At 51.3% G+C, this 21,043-nt stretch overlaps 1 protein-coding gene across 1 annotated transcript in view; it reads left to right on the forward strand.

Moving 5' to 3' along the window:
- The first annotated feature begins 4,035 nt into the window (after positions 1-4,035).
- Positions 4,036-21,043, forward strand: part of LOC148218057 (uncharacterized) — a 42,830-nt gene continuing 25,822 nt past the window's right edge. Inside the window, exons 1-3 of the mRNA XM_088158041.1 lie at positions 4,036-4,094; positions 6,866-8,039; positions 15,820-15,828. Coding sequence (XP_088014167.1) covers positions 6,893-8,039; positions 15,820-15,828 — 1,156 coding nt within the window. The 5' untranslated portion in view covers positions 4,036-4,094; positions 6,866-6,892. The remainder of the gene's footprint in view (positions 4,095-6,865; positions 8,040-15,819; positions 15,829-21,043) is intronic.

Genomic DNA, 21,043 nt, shown 5'->3' on the forward strand with positions numbered 1-21,043 from the left:
TTGGGAACACTGGAGCAGCTGTGCTTGGGCAGAATGACAGCGGGGCTGGGTGTGGGACACACGACTCCTCTAAAATCAGTGTGGGGATGTGTTGGAGTGAGTAAGTCAAGAGTTTGTCTGAATCCTCCAGAGAGAGATCAGAGTGCACGGATTGAATGAAATTCTTGAGATGGATTGAAATATGTTAAGCCTCTCACACATAAAGCAGAGGTGAAGGTTTAGGTTGTAGAACGAGGGAGCAATAAGTAAGTAAATGGAATAAGTTTTAAGTGCTTTTAGTGAGTAAAAGATCTTAGAGGCCAGAGAAGTAGTACATATTCTAGTTGTTATAAATGAGAGACAAAAGTCTCGATATTCAGCAAAATTTAGATTGCTTTATTTGATAAAGAAAGAGCAAGCAGCGCTGGGGAACGTGAGGGGTCACCGCCCACTCCACGCTCCACCCAACCTTGGTTTGCAGCCTCTTCTTATACTGTGGGTTCTCGTTGTACACAAATTCACAAAGCCTTTGGGTGATAATCAGTCACAGATAGCCATCCGGTCCTTGTAGATAATCACCAGAGAAGTTCTTGGAGTCTGGTCCTTGAGATAGGCAGTATTGATTAGACAAAGGCAGGAAGGGCTTTTTGGGAAGTCTGATTTTGCAAGCGGGTAGCCGATACAACTTATTTGAAAAACATAACATAACATATTATAATGTAAGATAATACAACATAATATAACATAACAAGGTGATTTTAAACAGAATTATTTTATCATATAATTTCCTTTATCTAGTGTCCATGCTTCATTTCAGAGCTTAGTATACTGGTTTATACAAGCCCCAATGCTTTTGTGATTAACACGAATCTTTTGTCAATTATCACACCAGTCAAATCCAAAACAGTGGGAACATTCTGACAAGTCTCCGAGAAAATCCTAATGTATTTAACACTAATGCTCCGAAGAAGATCAGATCTTAATCTGTAAACACATTCCTGGTAGTCAGAGGCCATCTCACTAGCAGAGGGGAGAAGCTTCCTGCAGATGCAAGAGCCTCCTTGGTTTCAAGTGAATCTTTCCCACTGCAAAGCGTGGGGGGTTCCCCACTGGAACAGGGACAGCGTTCTGGGAACTGACTGTAGGCTGAACACAAGTGGCTCCAGGACACTTCCTGCTGGGACACTTGCCTCTGGGAACAGCTTCTTGGAGATGGCTGGGCTCCCCTTTTTACTTCCAGGCATTTTCTGCCCATCTGCATCCTCAGGGATGAGGCTGTTTGTCTCATAGCCGTGGCTCTGAGGGAGCAGGGACGCCTGTCCAAAGGGCTGCCTCCCTCTGCACTCTGGCTGCTCTCACCCAGGCTCTGGCAGGGGTGAAGGCTCTTGCAGAAATATCCCAAGGCTGGAGATCTTCCTCACCCTGCTCCTCCACTGCTGATGCCACAGAGTTCCCTGCACATAGGAACATCACCTTTTCTTCTGGAGGAACCTTTTCAGCACAACACCAAGGGTCTTCTCCTGTAGCACCACCACAGCATCCTTAAAGCCGTGGACTAGCAAGTGACAGCTCCTGGAAACTGCTGCTGTGTGTCTGGCTGCAGGAAACCCCTTCTGGAATGCCCTTGGTCTCCATTTTTTGCTTTCTGGATTTTCCTGGCCAATCTGCATTGATTGCCAGCGAAAATCGCGAGGGTGCGGCGTGAGCAGCGGCCGAAAGCGCTGAGCGGGGCCATCAAACCCAGCCCAGCAACTCCCGGCGTTCGCCAGCCCAGAGGTGGCGCGGACAGCGCGGCCGAGGGTGGAGAACCAGCCCGGCTGTGCGGGAGGGCTCTCACGTGGGAATGTGGTTCTCTAAGAAGGCCATAACTAAATGCTTGCATGGGGGTTTTGGCTTCTGGAGCAGTGGGGTAGGGCTGTGGTTGGTTCCTACCCCTCCATGCCATGATGATGTAAGGGGTGAGGGATGCCATGTGTGCTGTGCACTGGCAGTGATCCTCAAGAAATCCTTCTAATCCTCTCCTTCGAGATAGTCAAGCTCCCGGAAATGACAGGACAGAAAAAGAAAAAAAAAAGCTCAGCTTTGTGCCCTCCTGCCCTTGTGGGGTGAGGGACAGGAGGCAGAGGTCCAGCTTGGTCTCTCTCTGACCTTTCCTTTGAGACAACACTGTCTGCTCCCACCACAAAGGCACAGAGGGTGCTCTTTGCCCCCACCAGTGGGAAGTGGCTCTGCTGAGCCCACTGAGAGTGCTGGAAGATGAGTCTGTGAACTAAACACTTGAATATTGCCTAGAGGGGGGTAGCAGGCAGTAGATGTTGCCACCATTCTCTTTCCAGGACCCCACGGGGAGTACTAGAACAGAGGTCTGTGTGGCTGAGAGGTTGAATATTGCCTGGGAGGGTGGCAAGCACTGGATGTGACTCGTCTCATGTGGGCACTGGCCTGGCCTTTCCTGTTTGTGCAGAACAAGCTCACTGTTCACCGCGGGTGTTCTCTTTCCAGCACAGATTCTCTGCGTGTTGTTTGCACTGGGAAGGAGATTTCTAGGTTGTCTTTTGTTTCTTCATTAAAGGCGAATGATGGTGGGCAGAGCTCTGCAGAGAGTGAGATGAAGAAAGGAACAGGGTTGGTTGTCCCTAAGAACATGTGAGGAGAGGAACAGTCCCCTTGTCCCCCCCCCCGAGCCTCGCCAGAGTGAAATAACTAAGAAATTGTCCCCAAAGACCGGGTTTTGTGAAGCCTTGTGCTGCCTGCAGGAATGCGGGACCTGTCTTCGAGTATGTGTGTGGGGGAGGGTTGGGGAAGTAAGAAGAACTTCTAGTGACATATTTTAACTAATTGTAGGCATGAACTGTGCCACAGTGTCCCACCCATACTCCCCTCTCCTGTCCCCATCCCCACCGTGTCATGATCCCACAGAGAGACCCACAGGGGGGTCGGGGCCAGGAGGGCTCTAGAAAAGTGCAGTGCACACGTGTGCCAGTGTGCAGAGCTCTGTGTGCACACACAGACACCGAAGTGCACACGTGTGTCAGTGTGCACAGCTGCACACACGGATATTTTCTAGCGTGTCCAGATGTAAGAGTGCCCGTCCTGCTTTGCACAGTGTCCATGTGTGCGGGTGTGCACAGCACTGTTCACATCTGTGCACTGCTGTGTACACGTGTGTGGAGTCTGTGCACAGCTCTGTGCTTGTAGGTGTGCACAGCTCCGCAAGGGTGAGCACGGCTCTGTGTGGGACATCCGTGTGTCAATGACACTGCACGTATTCGTGTGCACGAGCTCTCTAAGGACAACAGGTCTTGTGCTTGTGGGCAGGTGAGCATTAGTGGAGACTGTGCCTGGGTGGGTGTGTGTGTAGCACGGATGTGCTGGGGTGGGGGTGTGTGTGTGTGTGTGTCTGTGTGTCTGTGTGTCTGTGTGTGCCCGTCTGTAAGAGCCAAAACGAGCTATGTGGGGCTCCAGACGGCTCTTTAAAATGCTGTTTTTTGTATCCAGATGATACCGCAATTCACAGGTCGTGGAGCCTTTTCAGCCACAGCTGTAGGTTCGTCTGAAGCTTCTCTAGTTCTGGTTACACTGCATTCTATACTTTCCATTACAGAGCATCCTTTACTGTTACCTATAGCCTATCCTTACTACTAACATTACCATATTCATGTTACTATTGTCCAATCACCAAAGGTTAGTATGACACACTTTAAGCTCGAAGTACTTTTTCAGTTTTCTTGCATTGGAAAATTCTGAGATCTTTTCTCTACTTGCCACGCCAGCTTTCTTGTTTGTCTGTGAAAATCTTTTTGCTTGTTAAGAACATCTTTTGTTTGAGATGGATTTATCCTTTGCTCTAAGTCATACAAGCCCCGTCCCCCTCGCTCGCTCTTTGTCTCCTGGTGGCGGCGGCCCCGGGGCCGGGCTCTCCCTGGCTGTGCCAAATCAGCGCGCGAATTCGAGGAGTGACAGCGGAATCAGCCAATCGCCGCGAGGGGCGGGCTCTGCACGCGGCACGGACTCTGCTCCCTTTGCCCGAGCTCCGCCATTTCTCGGAAACCTCGCCTGAGGAGCGGGCAGGAGGCCAAGGAACCGCTGCTGCCCTGAACCGCCGGGAGCTCGGGGTGAGCGGGAGCTGAGGGCGCTGGGAGCTGGGGGTGAGTCCGGGATGGAGCCCAGACCCACCTGCAGCCTCGGCAGGAGCCGATGCCGGAGCAGCGCTGGCTCGTCCCGGTTGCTGTGGGTAGCACAGAGGTAGCTGCCCTTGTCTCTGGGGCTCTACGGGATAATTCACGTGGCGAGAGGTTTGTGTGCACAAAAGAGACAGAGGAGTCCTGTAAAAGTCACTTTATTCATGAACAAGGGGAGAGGCCATGCGGCATTTGCCATGCGGTCTCTAAAACGCAGCCGCCTTTTTATCCTCATTTTCCCGGCCGGATCTCCCTCTCCCTTTCCCCACTGCCTGAGGTACTTGGAGGGTTCAGACTTCGCGATCCGCCTACTTCATGCCCTCGTTAATATGCACCGCTCCTTTTGTATAACATCCGATATTCCCGGCTCTGTTAAGTGTTTCTCCTTCTCGAAGTTCAGGAATTGAGAAGGATCTTGGCTGAGCAGTTGTCCGTACCAATTAATTTTCTGAAAATGATGGTTTGTCTTGTTACTTCCTTTTGTACAAATTCCTGGCCCTGTCTCCAGGCACATTCATCTTACTCTGTTCAAACCCTCTTCTCATTTTCTCAATAATTATCTTTACTAACTTTATTACCATTGACTTAGTCTCTTTTCCTGGATCCTCTTTGATTTTGGGATTATTCTCAGTGACCTCATTCCCTGTCCTTTTGTAGCCGTTTCTGGATCAGGAGGCCTGGCTGCCACCTGCGTCCCCTTGCTCACCTGCTGAATGAGCTGCACTCAGTGCATGGTAAAAAGATGAGAGTTGCTGCAGCACATCAGAGGAGGAACAGCATTCGTTTAACCCATGGTCTGCCAGGGAACCACGAAAACGTGTCCCGTTCCCATCCTTTCTACATTTGGATTGGAATATGAGCTGTTTTCTTCTTTCCTTTGTTATCTGTTTCACCACTTTTTGGTTATCATCTGTTTGCAAATAGCAGTTTCAATCATTTAATTTTCCACAAACTCCTCTCCTTCTTTTAATAGATAATCTGATTCTATCCCATGGTGACATGTCTCATTCTTCATTTCCTTGGATTGGTGGGCAGTAAAGTCAGGAGCTGGAGCTGTCTGTTTAGTTATTATTTCGAGGACAGTTTTTAACCTAATTATGCCACTCAAATAATGGATGGATTTTTTTTGTCTCCTGGTACGAAATCATTAGGGCTTCCAGGGGCTGGTCCGTGGTGTTGTAGGATTTGTTCTGGTGGCCGTTCATCTTTTTCCCATTTTTGGGTGCTCCCTCCAGCCAGGGCTGCATCAATTGACCACTTTTCTCTAAATAATCATCAAATACTTGGATTCCCAACTGATTTCTCTGAACAGTGACAGCACATGTTGGACTGGGGAGGGGGATTATTCCCCCCTCCCACATTTTTCATGAAGTTTTCACAACGTTTTCCTTTGCTGTTTCTCTTTGCAGCTTAACCAATTTCTGTTGCAGTCAGATATCCTCACTATGGGCTCTGCCTTTAGTTGTGCAAATTCCATCTGTGCAAGCAGGCAGAGCTTGGGGTGAGGGGCAGAGGAAATCAGCGAAATTCCTCTCCCAGGGAACAAGACCCTGGTACATTGTGCACACTTTGCCCTAACTGTGTTAATTTGCATTTCTAAAGCTCCTCTCCTGGCTGTGCCTGGATCCAATGCTTCTATTCCAGAGCAGTCATTGGGTGATCCACAAGTGCACCCCCCACAATCTGCATTATTTTTTGCCATTTTTTTTTCCTTTTTAACAATATTTCTTAAATGTTTATGCATTGAAGCATCACCTTTAAAGCTTTTCTGGTATTGCAAAATCCACCCTAAACGTGAACATGGAAAAACCCATATGGAAATGTTGCCATCATTAAGAGCCACTCAAAAATATACACAAAAATTTCCAATGCAATCAAGATTTTCCTACTTCTTCTCCAAGGAGTAAAAATTGCTTGTCACATCCTTGGCCCAAACCTAACTGACAACACAAAAGTAGGATTATTCTCCACTAGATGGAGAATTACCAGGGTAAAAAATTTCACACACCAATTCCAAGGGAGATAATGGAATATCTGCCCTGGATCTGGCACTTTTTCTGGCCAAAGCCAATGGCAAAAGCCGTAGCCATGGCATCTTGGCTTCTATCACCAGCTTCCAAAGGTGTTTCTTTATTTCCTGTTTGTTCTTTCAACCTGACCTGAGCTCTGGGGGTGCAAGGGCTTGTGAAGGTCCCATTGTATTCCTAAAGCAGCCATGGATGCACGTGGGAGGAGCAGGTGGGATTGTGCAGGAGAAAGAGGAATAATAGGAGGAAGAGTAGGGACACAGGAGTAGGAAGAGAAGAAACAGGAAGGAGCACAAGGTTCCCCCCTCCCTGTATCTGCAGCCTCTCCCCAGGCCTCAGGAGCATTGTCCCCATCGCATGCAGCAGGTGACCGGAGAGGGGGATCCATGATTTTCACATGGGTTAATCTTGGTATTTCTGAGCTTTATTTGGCTAAATGTTGGTGCTTTGGTTTTTTGCAGCAGTTGAATCTTTCTATTTTGGAGAGGGTTTTGGCTAAATCTTGGTGTTTGTGGGGGTTTTGATCTGCGTCATGATGTTTGGAGGATTTTTGGTTTGAATCTTGGTGTTTTGGAGGTTCTTACAGACACAAGATGCCCAATGAGTTCCTGAGTTGCACTTGGACAAGGAGGAACACCCAGCCCAACACACTCTTCTCTTGTTTTTTCCCCAAACCAGGATTTGTCATTCCCAAGGCATTGGCAGATGGAGGAGGAAAAGCCCCGGAGATCCCTCTTGAGGAGGGGCTGCAAACCCAGCCCAGGGAGCTGTGAGGAGGAAAGACCCTCCCTGAGCCAGGAAGGCGGCCGGAGATCCAGGCAGAGCTCAGAGCTGGTGGAGAAGCCTCCTGGAGGGGAGAAGCCCCACGAGTGCTCGGAATGTGGGAAGGGTTTCAGGTACAGCTCCCAGCTGATCCAGCACCAGAGGATCCACACTGGCGAAAAGCCCTATGAGTGTGGGAAATGTGGGAAGGGATTCATCAACAGCTCCAGCCTGATCCGGCACCAGAGAGTCCACACTGGGGAAAAGCCCTATGAGTGTGGGGATTGTGGGAAGAGCTTCAGGAACAGCTCCAACCTGCGCCAGCACCAGATGATCCACACTGGGGAAAAGCCTTACGAGTGTGGGGAATGTGGGAAGGGATTCAGAGACAGCTTCTGCCTGATCCGGCACCAGATGATCCACACAGAGGAAGGGCCCTACGAGTGTGGGGAATGTGGGAAGAGCTTCACCGACAACTCCAGCCTGATCCGGCACCAGGTGATCCACACTGGGGAAAAGCCCTACCAGTGTGGGCAATGTGGGAAGAGTTTCAACTACAGCTCCAGCCTGATCCGGCACCAGGTGATCCACACAGGGGAAGGGCCCTACAGCTGCTTGGAATGTGGGAAGAGCTTTGGGTGGAGCTCCAGCCTGATAAACCACCGGCGCACCCACACTGGGGAGAGGCCCTACGAGTGTCTCAAGTGTGGGAAGAGGTTTCAGAGAAGCTCCACTCTCGTCAGACATGAGCAGATTCACACAGATGAGAGGCCCTTCCGCTGCCCCGACTGTGGAAAGAGATTCAACCGCAACTCCACCCTCACTCTCCACCGGCGCATCCACACTGGGGAGAGGCCCTACAAGTGTCCCAAGTGTGGGAAGAGGTTTCAGACCACCTTTAATCTCCTCGTACATGAGCGGATTCACACAGAGGAGAGGCCATTCTCCTGCCCTGACTGCGGGAAGGGATTCAAGCAGAACTCCACCCTCACTGTCCACCGGCGCATCCACACTGGGGAGAGGCCCTACGAGTGTCCTGAGTGTGGGAAGAGCTTCTCCAGGAGCTCAACCTTGACCCAACACCAACGGAGTCACCACTAAGGGAAGCCCTGTGAGTGCCCCGAGTGTGGGAAGAGCTTCGTGCTCTGCTCCAGCTCCATCCCCCATGGGAGGATCGGTGTTGGATGATCCCCAGTGACCCCCGTTGGGCAGAGCTCTGGTGATCCCTGTTGGATAGGGGAAAGGGGTTGGAGAGATTTCTTTCCCTTCTCCTTGTGCTGCTGTGATTTGGTTATAATAAATTCCCTCGCTGTGCCCAGGCTGGCTCTGTTGTTCCCGTGCCGGTGCTCGGGGCGGGATCTCTCCTGTTCCTTCTCTCAACTCCCGGGGCTGTCCTCAGCCAATCAGAGAATGCGATGAAGAAGATTCAGCCAATGAGAGAGAGCAGCTGTGATGACTCACCGGTTGCCGGGCAGACTCACAGCACCCAGTGTTCCCCACCTGGGCAGGTGTAAGGGTCGGTCCGAAATTCCCCTCGATTTTGCCTCCCGACCGTCGCAAGGAGACCTCGAGGACCCCACCCAGGCTGACTCTGGACAATGGTTTACTGGCCGGGCCAGGTGGATGCTCATGACTGTGTGCTGGTGTATTGTGTTCACTGGACTGTGCTGTCGTGGCACCAACCAGAGACTGTGTTGTACCAACTGAGGACTGCTTGTCCGTACTTGTCTCCTGCAGCACCACACAATGGTCCATAAAACTTCCCACCTTTTGGCCAGAGGCCACTCGCTTTGGAGAAGGACTATAAAAGAGCGACCCTCTGGGAAAGACCCTTTGAGATCTCTCCACTGATGAAGACCCCCTGGAGAAGACCCCTGAGATCTCCCCACGGACGAAGACTCGTCTATCGGATGACCCGTGAGGACGCCCGTCTCATCTGTTGGTAGCTATTCTCCCATCCCTTCCTTTCCTTCCCCTTTCCCTATACTTTGTTTCCTATACCTCTCCCCTTTACCGTAACTGAATTGTTGGCATTTGATGAAATGCATTGCTGTTGTTGAATAAACTGATTTTCTGCTGTTGAATAAACTGATTTTGTCCCCTGCATTTTGCCTGTTTGCACCTTTGAGATCAAAAGAACCATCACGACCCCCACTCTGCATTAATAGCGGATGGTGACAGCAGGGTCTGCAGCGGCTGCTGGGACAGGAGCTTTGTGGGCAGAGAAAAGGGGGTAACACTGAGCCAGGGTTCCCCAGGGGGAGCACACAGGCTCTGGAGGAGGGGGCCCACGACTCGTTAGGACCCCCTCTCACCTTCTTGCACAGGTAGAAGCCGAACTCCAGTGCCAGGAAGATGAAGCCCAGCACGGAGTCCCCAATCCCAATCAGCACCTTGGTGTCGATGGTGTCTGGCAACATCTCTGGGGGTTCACAAGGGTCAGAACCCCCCCAGACCTGTCACAGATACCCGAAACCCCTCTAAGCACCCTCCCAATTGCCTCCAGCCCACGTAGGACCCCTTAAAATCTCCTCCCAGTCTCTTTCCAGCACGACCAACCTCATTCCAACCCCTGCTTTTCCATTCCTGATCTTCCATCCCCTCCAGGCTCACTCAAATCCCTCCCAGTTACACCCAGCATCCCCAGACTCCCTCCCAGTGCCCACCAGGACCCCCGGAACCCCATCCCACCCTCCCCAACATCCTTCAGACTCCTCAGCCATTCTAGAACCCCCAGCCTTACTCCCAGTTTAAACCAGGCTATCTTAAACTCTCTCCCAGTTACTCCCAGCACACCTCAATTCCCCTACCAGTCCCCCCAATACCTCCCTCACTCCCCCCCGCTGTGGGGTCCGGGCCGTGCCCCAGTGCCGGCTCAGGGGGTGCTCCAGGCTGACGTGCTCCACCTGGAGCTGGAGCTGACCCCGTGCCGGGGGGGTTTTCCAGCAGCACCAGGAGCTGGTAGAAATCCAGTCTCTGTTGGGGACCAGGTCGGTGGCCACCACGTGTCCCGAGAGCTCCTGCTGGTCCTGGAACCAGCTCAGCTGGATGTCGGCAGGGTAGAAATCCATCACGGAGCAGAGCAGGCAGCCGGGGCCAGCGACCCCATCCCCAACAAAGCTCCCACTCCAGCTCTGTCCCTGCCTGGGACTTGCCCACAGCTCCCCAAGGCCCTTGTCCCCATACAGGGTCTCTGCAATGCCCTGGCCTTTGCCCAAGCCAGCACTGGCCCTGAGCAGGATGTGCCCATCCCAAGGAATATGGGGAAGTTGGCACTTCTCCTAGAGCAGCCATTGGGATCTAATTGGACAAACAGAGGTGCCCAGTCAGGGGAGGGATGTTGGTCCTGTCAGAATCTCTGATAAGCCCTGTTTACCCAGGGCCTGAAGCACCAGGAAGACATTCAGACATCTTGGGCATCCAAGAAGTGAAAATCCCCTGAGAAGTGGTTCCTGAGAGCTGTCCATGGCTGTGATTCCCCCGCTGCCTGTTTTCTCCCAGAGCTTTCCCCGTGGGACAGCCCAGAGCTGTGGAAATAATGGGTGGTGTGGATGTGGGAAGTGCCACACCTGAGCAATTCCTCAAGCTTCAGCCTTGTCTTGAGGTGATCATTTCCCAGTTCTCTCCAGTGTCTCCAGTGCCTGGAGATTCAAATCACCTGGCTATTTCCCAGGTTCATGACACCTCTGTCCTATCATATCCCAATTTTCCAATATTCCGGAGTCTCGTTGTCCCAAGAAGAGGGGGTCAGTCCATCTCCTGTTTCTCCGTGGGGCAGGAGGATGAACAGTGGCAATTCTGCTCAGACCCACTGGGTGAGTGGCTGGGGTCAGCTCTGGGGTGTCTGGAAGGAAAAACCCTTGGAGGGGAGGGGTACCGGGAGATGGGGGGTGTGGGGCTGGGGGCTGTTGGAGGATGGATTGTGTTGGAGTGGGGGTGTCCCCACAGGGTCCCCAGCTGCCTTTGGATCCCTGCCTGCCCCCCTCGGCCCCCCGGGTGCCCGGTCCCCTCCAGGGGCAGCTGCCCCGTGCAGGAAGCTGCAGGGATGCGGGGAGCGGGGCTGGATCCGTGCCACAGCCGGGATGGACTCTGTGCCAGGGCTGGGCTTGTGGCCAGGGCTGGGGGCTGTGCCAAGCCGGGCTTTGGCCTGGGGGCTGTCAGGGAGGGCGCAGGGAGGAGTCCCGGCAGGGATAAAGGTGCTCCTGCCCTGCTGCAGCCTCAGCCAGCACTGCCCAGTGCGAGAGGAAGATGAAGGTGGCTGTGCTCAGCGTGGCCCTGCTCTTCTCCATCGTGCTGTGCCCCCCGGCACAGGCCAAGGTGAGGCACCAGACAAACGCTGTCCCCACACCCTGCCCTTTGTCCCCTCCCATCCCACCCTTTCGGTTTCTTCAGGAATTCCGTCCCTGCTTCCTCCTCTGTGTCCTCTCCAGGGTCCCCAAACGCCTCCCACTGACCATTCCCGAGGCCTTTCCTTCCATGTCTCCTCCCGTGAATCCTTTGCCTTTCTTCCTGCTCACTGCAGCGGGGTCCCCTTCAACAGTTCCCCGAGTCACCCCCCACCCTTCCCAAATCCTCACTCGGTCCTGTCGCTTTTGTCCCCACCCATCCTCGTTCTTCTGTCCCCACCCAGCCCCTCCCTTGCATTCCCATGTCCCTACCCTGCAATTCCTTTCTCCTCCCCTGTACCTCACACCGAGCCCCTTCCCCAGACCCAGCCCAGTCCCTTGATCCCTCCATTGACCCCAGTTCAGTGTCTTTGGGTCTCCCCCCACCTCAAACAGATCTCCTTGGAGGCCCTGAATTCCCACCCCATCACCTCCACCCTGCTCCCTGTCCCCCCACAGCGCCACTGGATCTAATCCAGGTTAAAGTTTTGTTCTTGTTTCCCAGGCGCTCCTGGAAGGAACCCAAGATGATCTGCGGGAGGTGAGTGGGGTGCTGGGATTGGAGGGCATTCCCTCTGGGAATTTGGGGACAGTTGTTTCCCCCCATCCTTTGCTGGCACCGGGGCCATCCCAGTGCCCAGCGAGGTCTCCTGGTCTCTCTGCAGATTGATGTAGAAGATGTCGTGATCCTGGAGACGCCTCTGGTGGGTACCACGAGTTCTGGCAGTGTCAGACCCTCCCCTTGCATGGCCAGCACACCCCAGACCATCCCAGTTTGTCCCAGCACAGCCCAGTGAACCCCTACTGACATCCCACACAACTCCCCTGCTCCACAGATCCCCCCCAGAGCGCCCCTTTCCCAGGCCCCCATTGCATTCCCATCCCTGTTCCCCCAGCACCCCCCTGGGTGACCCAGGACGCAGCCCCTGCCCCAGCTGTGCCTCTTGGCAGGACCCCAGGGCTTCTGGGCAGGAGCACAGCAGCTCCTGCCCCCATTTCCCCCCACAGGCCCCTTCCCCAATGACCCCTGTTCTTTCCCCCAGCTCCCAGTGCAGCCCAGTGCCCCCAGTGTGTCTCTAATGCTGTGTTTGTCCCCAGCCCCCTCTTGTTGAGAAGCTGGAGGCTGTTCTGCGGCAGAAGCGCCTGGCTGCCTCTCTGGGTGCCTAGGTGAGCCGTGCCTGCAGGGAGAGGGGTGGGGACAGGGCCCCTCTCATTTCCCAGTGTGCACCAGAGGTCACCTTCTGGGTTTTGATTTTTAGGATTGCAAGCTGTGGGGACACCATTGTCCTGATCCCCTCTGGTGGCATGAGGAGATGATCATCCCTGGAGGAACCCCCTGAACCCTTTGAGCCCAGGGCCATTCCCCCTGAATAATCAATAAACCCTTTGAGCAAAGCTTTGCTCTGTGTCCGTGTGTATTTTACAGACAAAAACCGCCCAAATCTCCAAGAGGTTTCCCCCAGAGGTGTTGTCTTGTCCCTGTGTCCATCTGCACATCCTGTCACTCTGTCACTGTCACCTCCCCACATCTCTGACCCTGCTGGCACCTCCCAGATTGGCACTGAACTCCTCCCTCCCACTCCCCACCACCAGGAATGACCATGGGAGGGAGCTCAGACCAGGAGCACCCAGGCCAGGCATGGATAAGGAGCACCTGGCAGAGGCAGGGAGAATCCCCCATTCCAGGGGGTTGTGGGGTGCAAGGGGGGCACCTGTGTCCCCTCCCAGCCCCAGGGCTACAAACCAGGGAGGAGATGCCTCTGCTGCCTCAGCTCAATCACTTCCCTCTGGCCAAGTCTCCAGCTGCAGCACAACCTCTAGAGGAGACTTTCCACAAGGAAGACACAAGGAAGGAATTGTTTCTTCCCTCTCCCTCATCCCTCCCCCTCCTGCTGATTTTCTTGTCATCTCTTATCAAACCCAACAGAAAAGAGTCTGCAATGAGGTGTTTCTGAGGGTGAGTTCCTAAATCAGGCCAAAGGAAGGATTTCAGCCAGGGCAAAAGTGAGAAACGTGGGATTTGGTCAGGTAGTTTAGAACATGAGAATTTCTAAACACTGGAAATCCAGTGGCTACTAAAGCAGAGTTTGCAGTAGGAATGGTCCATTATCCATTATCCTCCCTCTTCCCACTGCTCATTTGTCACATCCCAACTCCCGAGGAGCAGATTATGGAAAGCAGACCTGCAGGGAGTGGTGGAGGCTTAAACCCAGAGAGAGGAAGAAAAAGTGAAAGCAGGAAAGAAAATAATTCCAGTTGTTTTCTTGATCATAACTGTTGGAACCCTGGACACTGAGAGTTTTAGACTTTCTGTGCTGACAGACACTGACCCACAAGAAAATACAGTTTTTGACCTGAGGCTGTGGAGAAGGCTTCCAAAATTGAATGATAAAACTGGGATCACTGGTGTGAAGTTTAAATAAAAGTGTGTAATATCACATGGTGGAAATTTTGGAATTTAGGGTTTTAGAATATAGTAATATGTAGAAGGCAAGAGGGAGGTTTCTTTCTTTTTCACCTTCTTCTTTATGGGTCGAGGTGGGATCTTGTTTAATTGGATAGGCAATTCCTCGTTGCAGGTCACAGGTGATTGGTTATTGGTTTAAAACTAAAAATAATTTTGGTGTTCATTCTTAATTGGACAGTTAGGCCTTAAAAGGCCTTGTAAAGACAGAGATACATCACCATTTTTAGCCTGTTAGCTAGAAGTGCTGTAGAACTCACTGTAATATAGATAAGAATTAATAAACATCTGAGTCCGAACGCAACATACCGTCTCTTGAGCTTTTAATTCTAACTCTGGCAGAGGAAGAAAAAGAAGACAAAATGCAATATTAACAACCAGAAATAGCTCTGTACTCCATATGCAATATTCAGATGATGAGGCATATTGCTCGTTTTTAATGCCAAATGTCAGTACTTTGCAAATTGTTCCTGGATTAAAAAAAACCACAGGCCAATAACTGACCCAGTTTGGCTCCTGTATCAGAAATCATTAAACCAAGATGTGTTCCCCTGCAGCTGAGAAGGCCGTTGGATTCCTTTTGTTCTGCTTTTGTCCTGATTTCATGACTTCAGATGAACTGGAAGGGTCCTGGCACCACAGAATGTGGCTGCAGTGACAAGACTCAAACCCCCAAGTCACCATTAAATGCACTCGATCCACAGCTCCCATGGCCCAGCAGCAATTCCTGCCTCTGCCCCCTGCTCTGGGTCAGCCTGACGGGCTCGGCTCTGGTGTGCAGGGCTGGCTCCTGCAGGACACAGCGCTCGGAGCCGCTCTGTGTCCCGCAGCTTCGGCATCTCCGGCGCCGCTCCATTCCCGCTCCGCCGCCGTTCCCTTCGGCATCTCCAGCACTGCTCCCAGAACAGCTGCCAGGCCTGTTCCACTCTTTATCCACCCATTTGCCATTGATGCTCCACTGAATCACGGAATCACAGAATTGAGGTTGGAAAAGACCTTTGAGATCATCCAGTCCAACCAATGACCCAACACCACCTTGTCACCAGCCCATGGCACTGAGTGCCACATCCAGTCTTTCCTTAAACACTTCCAGGGATGGTGACTGTTGGATCCCAGAAACCTGGTACTTTTGAACTTTCTGTGCTTTCTGACACTGACCCCCAGGAGAACACTGCTTTTGATTTGAGGCCTTGGAGAAGGCTTCCAAATTTGAATAATAGAGCTGGAGTCACAGGTGTATTATTGGAATAAAATATGTGATTTCACATGGTGAAGGGTTTGGAATTTGGGGTTTTTAGAATATAGTAAAATTTATATGTCCTGGTTTAGGGCAAACTTGGGGGGAAAACCTTTGGAAGGAGCCCCCAGAAAGCAAACACCCACGACTCCTCCCCCCACCACCGGAAAAATTTCCTCAGAGAGATGTGGGAAAAAACCTGTTTATTTAACAAGCAAAACACTCCCCAGCACAAAAAAAGACATGATGATAAAAAACTCTTTCACCCCTCTGAATGGATGACAAACTCAGAGAGTCTCTCCTGCGAGTGGTCGCTCAGTTATCAGTCTCCGGCACTGGGGAATGACTGCTGCAGGTGACAGAATGCAGACTGCCGGTGTTCCTTGGTGTTTCCCAGGTCCCCGTCCAGAACAGGTTCAGATGGTATTCAGGAAAGGGAGAGAAAAAAAACAGTCCAGAGAAAAAATTGGACTGCCTAGCTGAGCTAACTAATAAGCAAAAGCAAGGGCAAAAGCAAAAAAAGTAGGAGCAAAAGTGAGCAAGCGAGCAAGCCTCTCCTAAACACAGACCATGGGGGAGATGAGCCGGCTGATAACAAGACAAAATAAACCTTCACTTTCAGATTCAGTCCTGAAAGCACAGGACATAATACCAAGCATAAATAGAACACATGACTGGAGATACAAGCACCATAACATCACCCTAGGACAGTATGGAACAAGACGGAAGGCTTTAATTGTTGTCTCTTTCTGTCTTCTTCTTCTTTCTTCATGGTTTCAGGTAGTAGATTCTGGTTGGACAGTTATTGCTGCACAGTAGGTCACAGCAGTTTGGTTATTTAGTGAAAAGTATAAATAATATAGGTGTTAGTTCTTAATTGAACTTTTTAACTTTAAAATCCTTGTATCTAGCTTGATACGCCTCTATTTTGCTGGCTTTTAGCTGGTGGCTAGACATGTTGCAGAACTCTCTGTACATTAAGATTCATTAAACAACCAAGCCCAAATTCAAGAAAATTCACCTCCTTTGTGTTTTTAATCCTGTCTCTGACTAAAACCAAAAGAAAATGAAGACAAGGCACTAATTAGGTGGTGCAGTTACCCCATTTACAAGTGAATCCAACACTTCCCTGGGCAGCCCAATCCAATGCCCAATCACCCTGTGAATAAATTCTTTCTAATGTTCAGGATAAACCTTCCTTTGGTGCAGTTAAGGCTGTGTCCTCTTCTCCTGTCCCTGTTCCCTAAGAGAAGAGCCTGACCCCCACCAGGCTGCACCCTCCTGTCAGGGAGTTGTAGAGAGTGATGAGGTCTCCCCTGAGCCTCCTCTTCCCCAGGATAAACATTCCCAGCTCCCTCAGCTGCTCCTCACAGGACTTGTGTTCCACAGCTTCTCCCCTGTTGTTCCACAGCCACTGCTCCTGTTCCAGTGCAGCTGCAACCCCTCCAGTGGTGCTGCTCCCACTGCAGTGCTGCTCGTCTGTGACAATGAGGGGACAGGTGGAACTGTGGGGCCATTGTGACACTGAGGGCACACATGACACTTTGGAGCCATTGTGACATTGAGGGGACATATGGAACCCTGAGGCCATTGTCTCACTGAGGGGACACATGGAACTGTGGGGCCATTGTGCCAGTGCAGAGCCTCCTGGAAGTGTGGGGGCATTGCGACACTGAGGGGACACGTGGAACTGTGCTGATATTGTGTCACTGTGGGGACACGTGAAAGCCTGGGGCCATTGTGACACTGAGGGAAAACGTGGAACCATGAATGCCATTGTGACACTGAGGGGTCACATGGAAACCTGAGGCCATTGTGAAATGAGGGGATACATGGAACCATTGGGCCATTGTGACACAGCAGGGTCTCTTGGTGCCTTGGGACCATGGTGACACTGAGGGGACACATGGAACCATGGGGACACTGTGATTCTGAGGGGACTCATGGAACCCTGGGGCCATTGTGATGTTGAGGAGACACATGGAACTGTAGGGACATTGTGACATTGGGAGGACACAGAGAACTCTTGGGCCATTGTGACACAGAGGGGACAAATGGAACCGTGGGGTCACTGTGACACTGCAGCGCCTCCTGGAACCGTGGGGTCATTGTGACACTCAGGAGACACATGGAACCGTGGGACCATTGTGATATTGAGGGCACACATGGAACCCTGGGCCAAAGTGACACTGAGGGGACACATGAAAGCCTGGGGACATTGTGTCACTGAGGAGAAGCGTGGAACCCTGAGGTCATTGTGACATGAGGAGACACACGGAACCATTTGGCCATTGTGATACAGGAGGGGCTCTTGGAACTGTGGGACCATGGTGACACTGAGGGGACACATGGAACTGTGGAGCCATTGTGACACTGGTGGACACATGAACACTTGCGGCCATTGTGTCACTGAGGGGAAACATGGAATCCTGAGGCCAGTGTCATATTGAGGAGACGAATGGAACCCTGAGGCCATTGTGACATGAGGGGACACATGGAACCGTGGGACCATTGTGACATGGCAGGTTCTCTTGGAACCGTGGGACCATGGAGATAGTGAAGGGACACATGGGACCCTGGGCCATTGTGACACTAATGGGACACGTGGAACTTTGGGGATATTGTAACTTTGAGGGGACACATGGAACCATGGGGCCATTGTGACATTCAGGGTACACATGGAACTGTGAGACATTGTGACACTTCAGGGCCTCTTGAAACTGTGGGACCATTGTGACACTGAGAGGTCACATGGCACGCTGGCACTATTGTGCCACTGAGGGGACACATGGAACTGTGGGGCCATTGTGACACTGCAGGGCCTCCTGGAACTGAATGGACATTGTGACATTGAGGGGACATGTGGGACCATAGGGCCATTGTGACACTCAGGGGTCCCATGGAACCATGGGGCCACGGTAACACTCCAGTGTCCTGTGGAATCCAGAGGCCCCTGTGATTCTGCAGGGCCTCATGGAACCAAGGATCCATTGTGATCCCACAAGGCCTTGTCGTTCTCCACGACTTCATGGAACTGAGGGGACACTGTGACACTGTGGGGTCTCTTGAATCCAAGAAGCCATTGTGACACATTCAGGATTTGAGGAAAGAAAGTGACTCTGTGACACTTTGGGGTCTTGTGGAATCCAGAGGCCCTTATAGTTCTGTGGGGCCTCATGGGACCAAGAATCCTTTGTGATATTTTGGGGCTTCAGGGAATGAAAGGGATTCTGTGACACTGTGGGGTCTCATGCAATCCAGAGGCCCCTATGATTCTGTGGGGATTTTTGGAACCAAGGGGCCATTGTGATGCCTCAGGGCCTTACGGTGTCCAGACATCATTATGAGACTGTGGGGTCTCCTGGAGCAAAGGATCTATTTTGACTTTACAGGGCCTCATGGAGCCAAGGGTGACAACACGAGACCTCACAACAGAAAGGTGGGACCCTCTGTGCTGGTTTTGCACATTTGACATTTTGTGAGGAGGGAAGAAGCCACCCCCAGAAATTTATTTTTTTTTTTTGGACAGGAGCTGCTAAGAGCTTCCTCTATGTCTGACAAAATCTAATCAGTGATTAGTTTTGAGAACTGACAACCTGTTAAACCACTGAAAAAGCTGTGCAGCCACAGCGGCCACACTGTTCTGGCTGGGCCCCCTAAAAATCCTGGCACAGCCCCCCAGAATTCTCCACTGTAAACAGCTCTGGCCACCACCAGCAGGGATCATATGATTATCTGCAGGCCTTGGAACAAGATATTATCTCTTTCACTGTACAGATGAGACTTGCAGACCTTCAATTCTCTCTCGAGTGAGACAACAGGACAGAGTGAAGACATGTAGAGGAACAACATGTGGACCCCAAGGTTAGAGAAGTAGAATTCAGGTCCCAGATGGGAGGGATTGAGGAGATGCCTCACTCTTGGGCTGAAATCCTCTTGTAAGTCTATGGGAAAGATAAAGTTGATATGTCAGACTCTATTTCCCTGTAGCTTGTTGAAAAGCACATGAAGAATGAAATGTTTCAATTGTAGACATGAGCAAAAGCATCCATGCTGAACAAACAGTTATTGAAGTAGCTTGAACAGAGAGAGATGAGAGTGATGAAGACCCTTTACCCCAGGGAAGAAGAAGAGAACCTCTGTTCCCAGAGATGAAGATGATCTCAGAGACAGATGAAGAGAATCTTTGCTTCTGAACACCTCATCCTTAAAAGTGTACCCCATTAGCCAAAGATTGAACCCTCAAAAACAATTGTGGGGAAAGCTGTAGGCCGAGTGGAGAGACTTTTACACAGTGATGAGATTTCCATTTTCCTGGGCAGCTGATGCACTGTGACTTTGAAGCCACGAGAGAATTGTCTCTTGTGGAGAAGTCTCCATAGCATGACAAGAGAGACTCCTCTCCCTAAGTGAACTGGAAAAAGTTCACTATTTTAGAGATGGTAAACTGGCTGAATTGTTCCTGCACTCTGTCAGTAGGAAAGAAAAGAAGGTGTGGAGGGAGGAGAAGTGTTCTGAAGGTTTTATTCTGATTCTTATAATTCTTTTAGTTTTATTAATAAAGTTCTTTCTTTATACCCTTTAAGGTTTGAGCTGGCTTTGCCTTCCTCCTAAAACTATCTCACAGCAGGAAATGAGTAAATAATTCTAGTGGAAGATTTGGCCAGCACTAAACCTGTAGTAGCTAACAGCTGGCCTGGAGGCCTTCCAGTTATAACTAATCCCAATTGTAATTTTATAATGTAAATAATTCTATAACTACCGTAATGATATAACTTGAGCAGTCTGGGCTGTTGGGGAGCAGGTCTAGGCCATCTGGGACACGGGCAGCCATTGGCCAGTTAGCCAGGTGGCAACTAATTTAGCCAAGCAGAGCTAACCGTGCAGACTTCAAAGGCTATATAGGGAGAACAGCCCTCAATAAAAGTTGGTTTTTGTTGCACGAACACAGAGTTTTTTGTCATCACTTCTGTCTCACCTGCAATGAGTGGTGACCCCGATGTGATAGGCAATAGCCCAGCTGTGGGGATAGTGGTGGAGTTGGAACCCCAGTGGGGGAAGGTGACTGGGAAGAGCTGCCAGCAGTCGAGAGCTGTGGAGGTCCAGACCTTGTAAATAGAAGAACCTGCTGGGGACCCTTGTAAATAGAAGATTCTTACAAAAAGAAGAAGCAGATGGAGATACAGGAATGTGATTTTCCAGAGAAGAAATAGAAGGGGCTCAGAGCCATGGACTGGACACAGCTGCAAGAGCTGCAGCAGAGACACCATGGGCAACGCCCACCAGGGAAGTGGCCGGTCAAAACTGGATGTTTCTGCCATTCCTTCCCAGTCAGGCTCACCTCAGCCTCCAGCAAAGCCAATTCCTGCCATCCTCCCGCCACCCCGGCAATGGAAACAGGATCTGTCCCCACATGTCCCAATGGCATTAGGGTACACTGTCAACCAGGATCAACTAACATCTATATTTCTGTGGCTCTGATGTGCCAGGACATCGGATGCACACCTTCCAAATGATCTGTTTTTCCTGTGCCTCTCCCTGGCTAGAGGCAAGGCCCCTCTAGCCCTGGTTATTTTTTCTTTCCTGGGAATACATGCTGGAGGTTCCATCAAGGGGATCCGACAGATCATCCTCCCTTCTGTAATACCCAACACCTCAGTCATGGGAGGCTGAGGCTACCTTCACTTTATCAGAGCTCCCTCGGTTTGTCTTTCCTCCCCTCAGCTGACGCATCCGTGCTGCCAGGACAGAAGTGGGTTTCCCATCCCACCTTCTCATGTCTTCCCCATGGCCACCCAGAAAGAACCACAGGTCAGCTCATGGGCTGTACCCTCTCTCTAGCTGGGGGATACTGGGCTCTGACTTTGGTGCCTGTGACTCGCACTGGTGCTGCACTGATCTTCCTCATCTCCTCCCTCATCTCCCTCATCTTCTCTTGGAGGCCCTTGACCATGTGTCCTAGGGTGATGTTATGGTGTTTGTATCTCCAATCGTGTGTCCTGATTGTG

This window comes from Sturnus vulgaris, unplaced genomic scaffold (assembly GCF_052056855.1).
Source record: "Sturnus vulgaris isolate bStuVul1 unplaced genomic scaffold, bStuVul1.hap1 Scaffold_195, whole genome shotgun sequence".
Lineage (NCBI taxonomy): Eukaryota > Metazoa > Chordata > Aves > Passeriformes > Sturnidae > Sturnus > Sturnus vulgaris.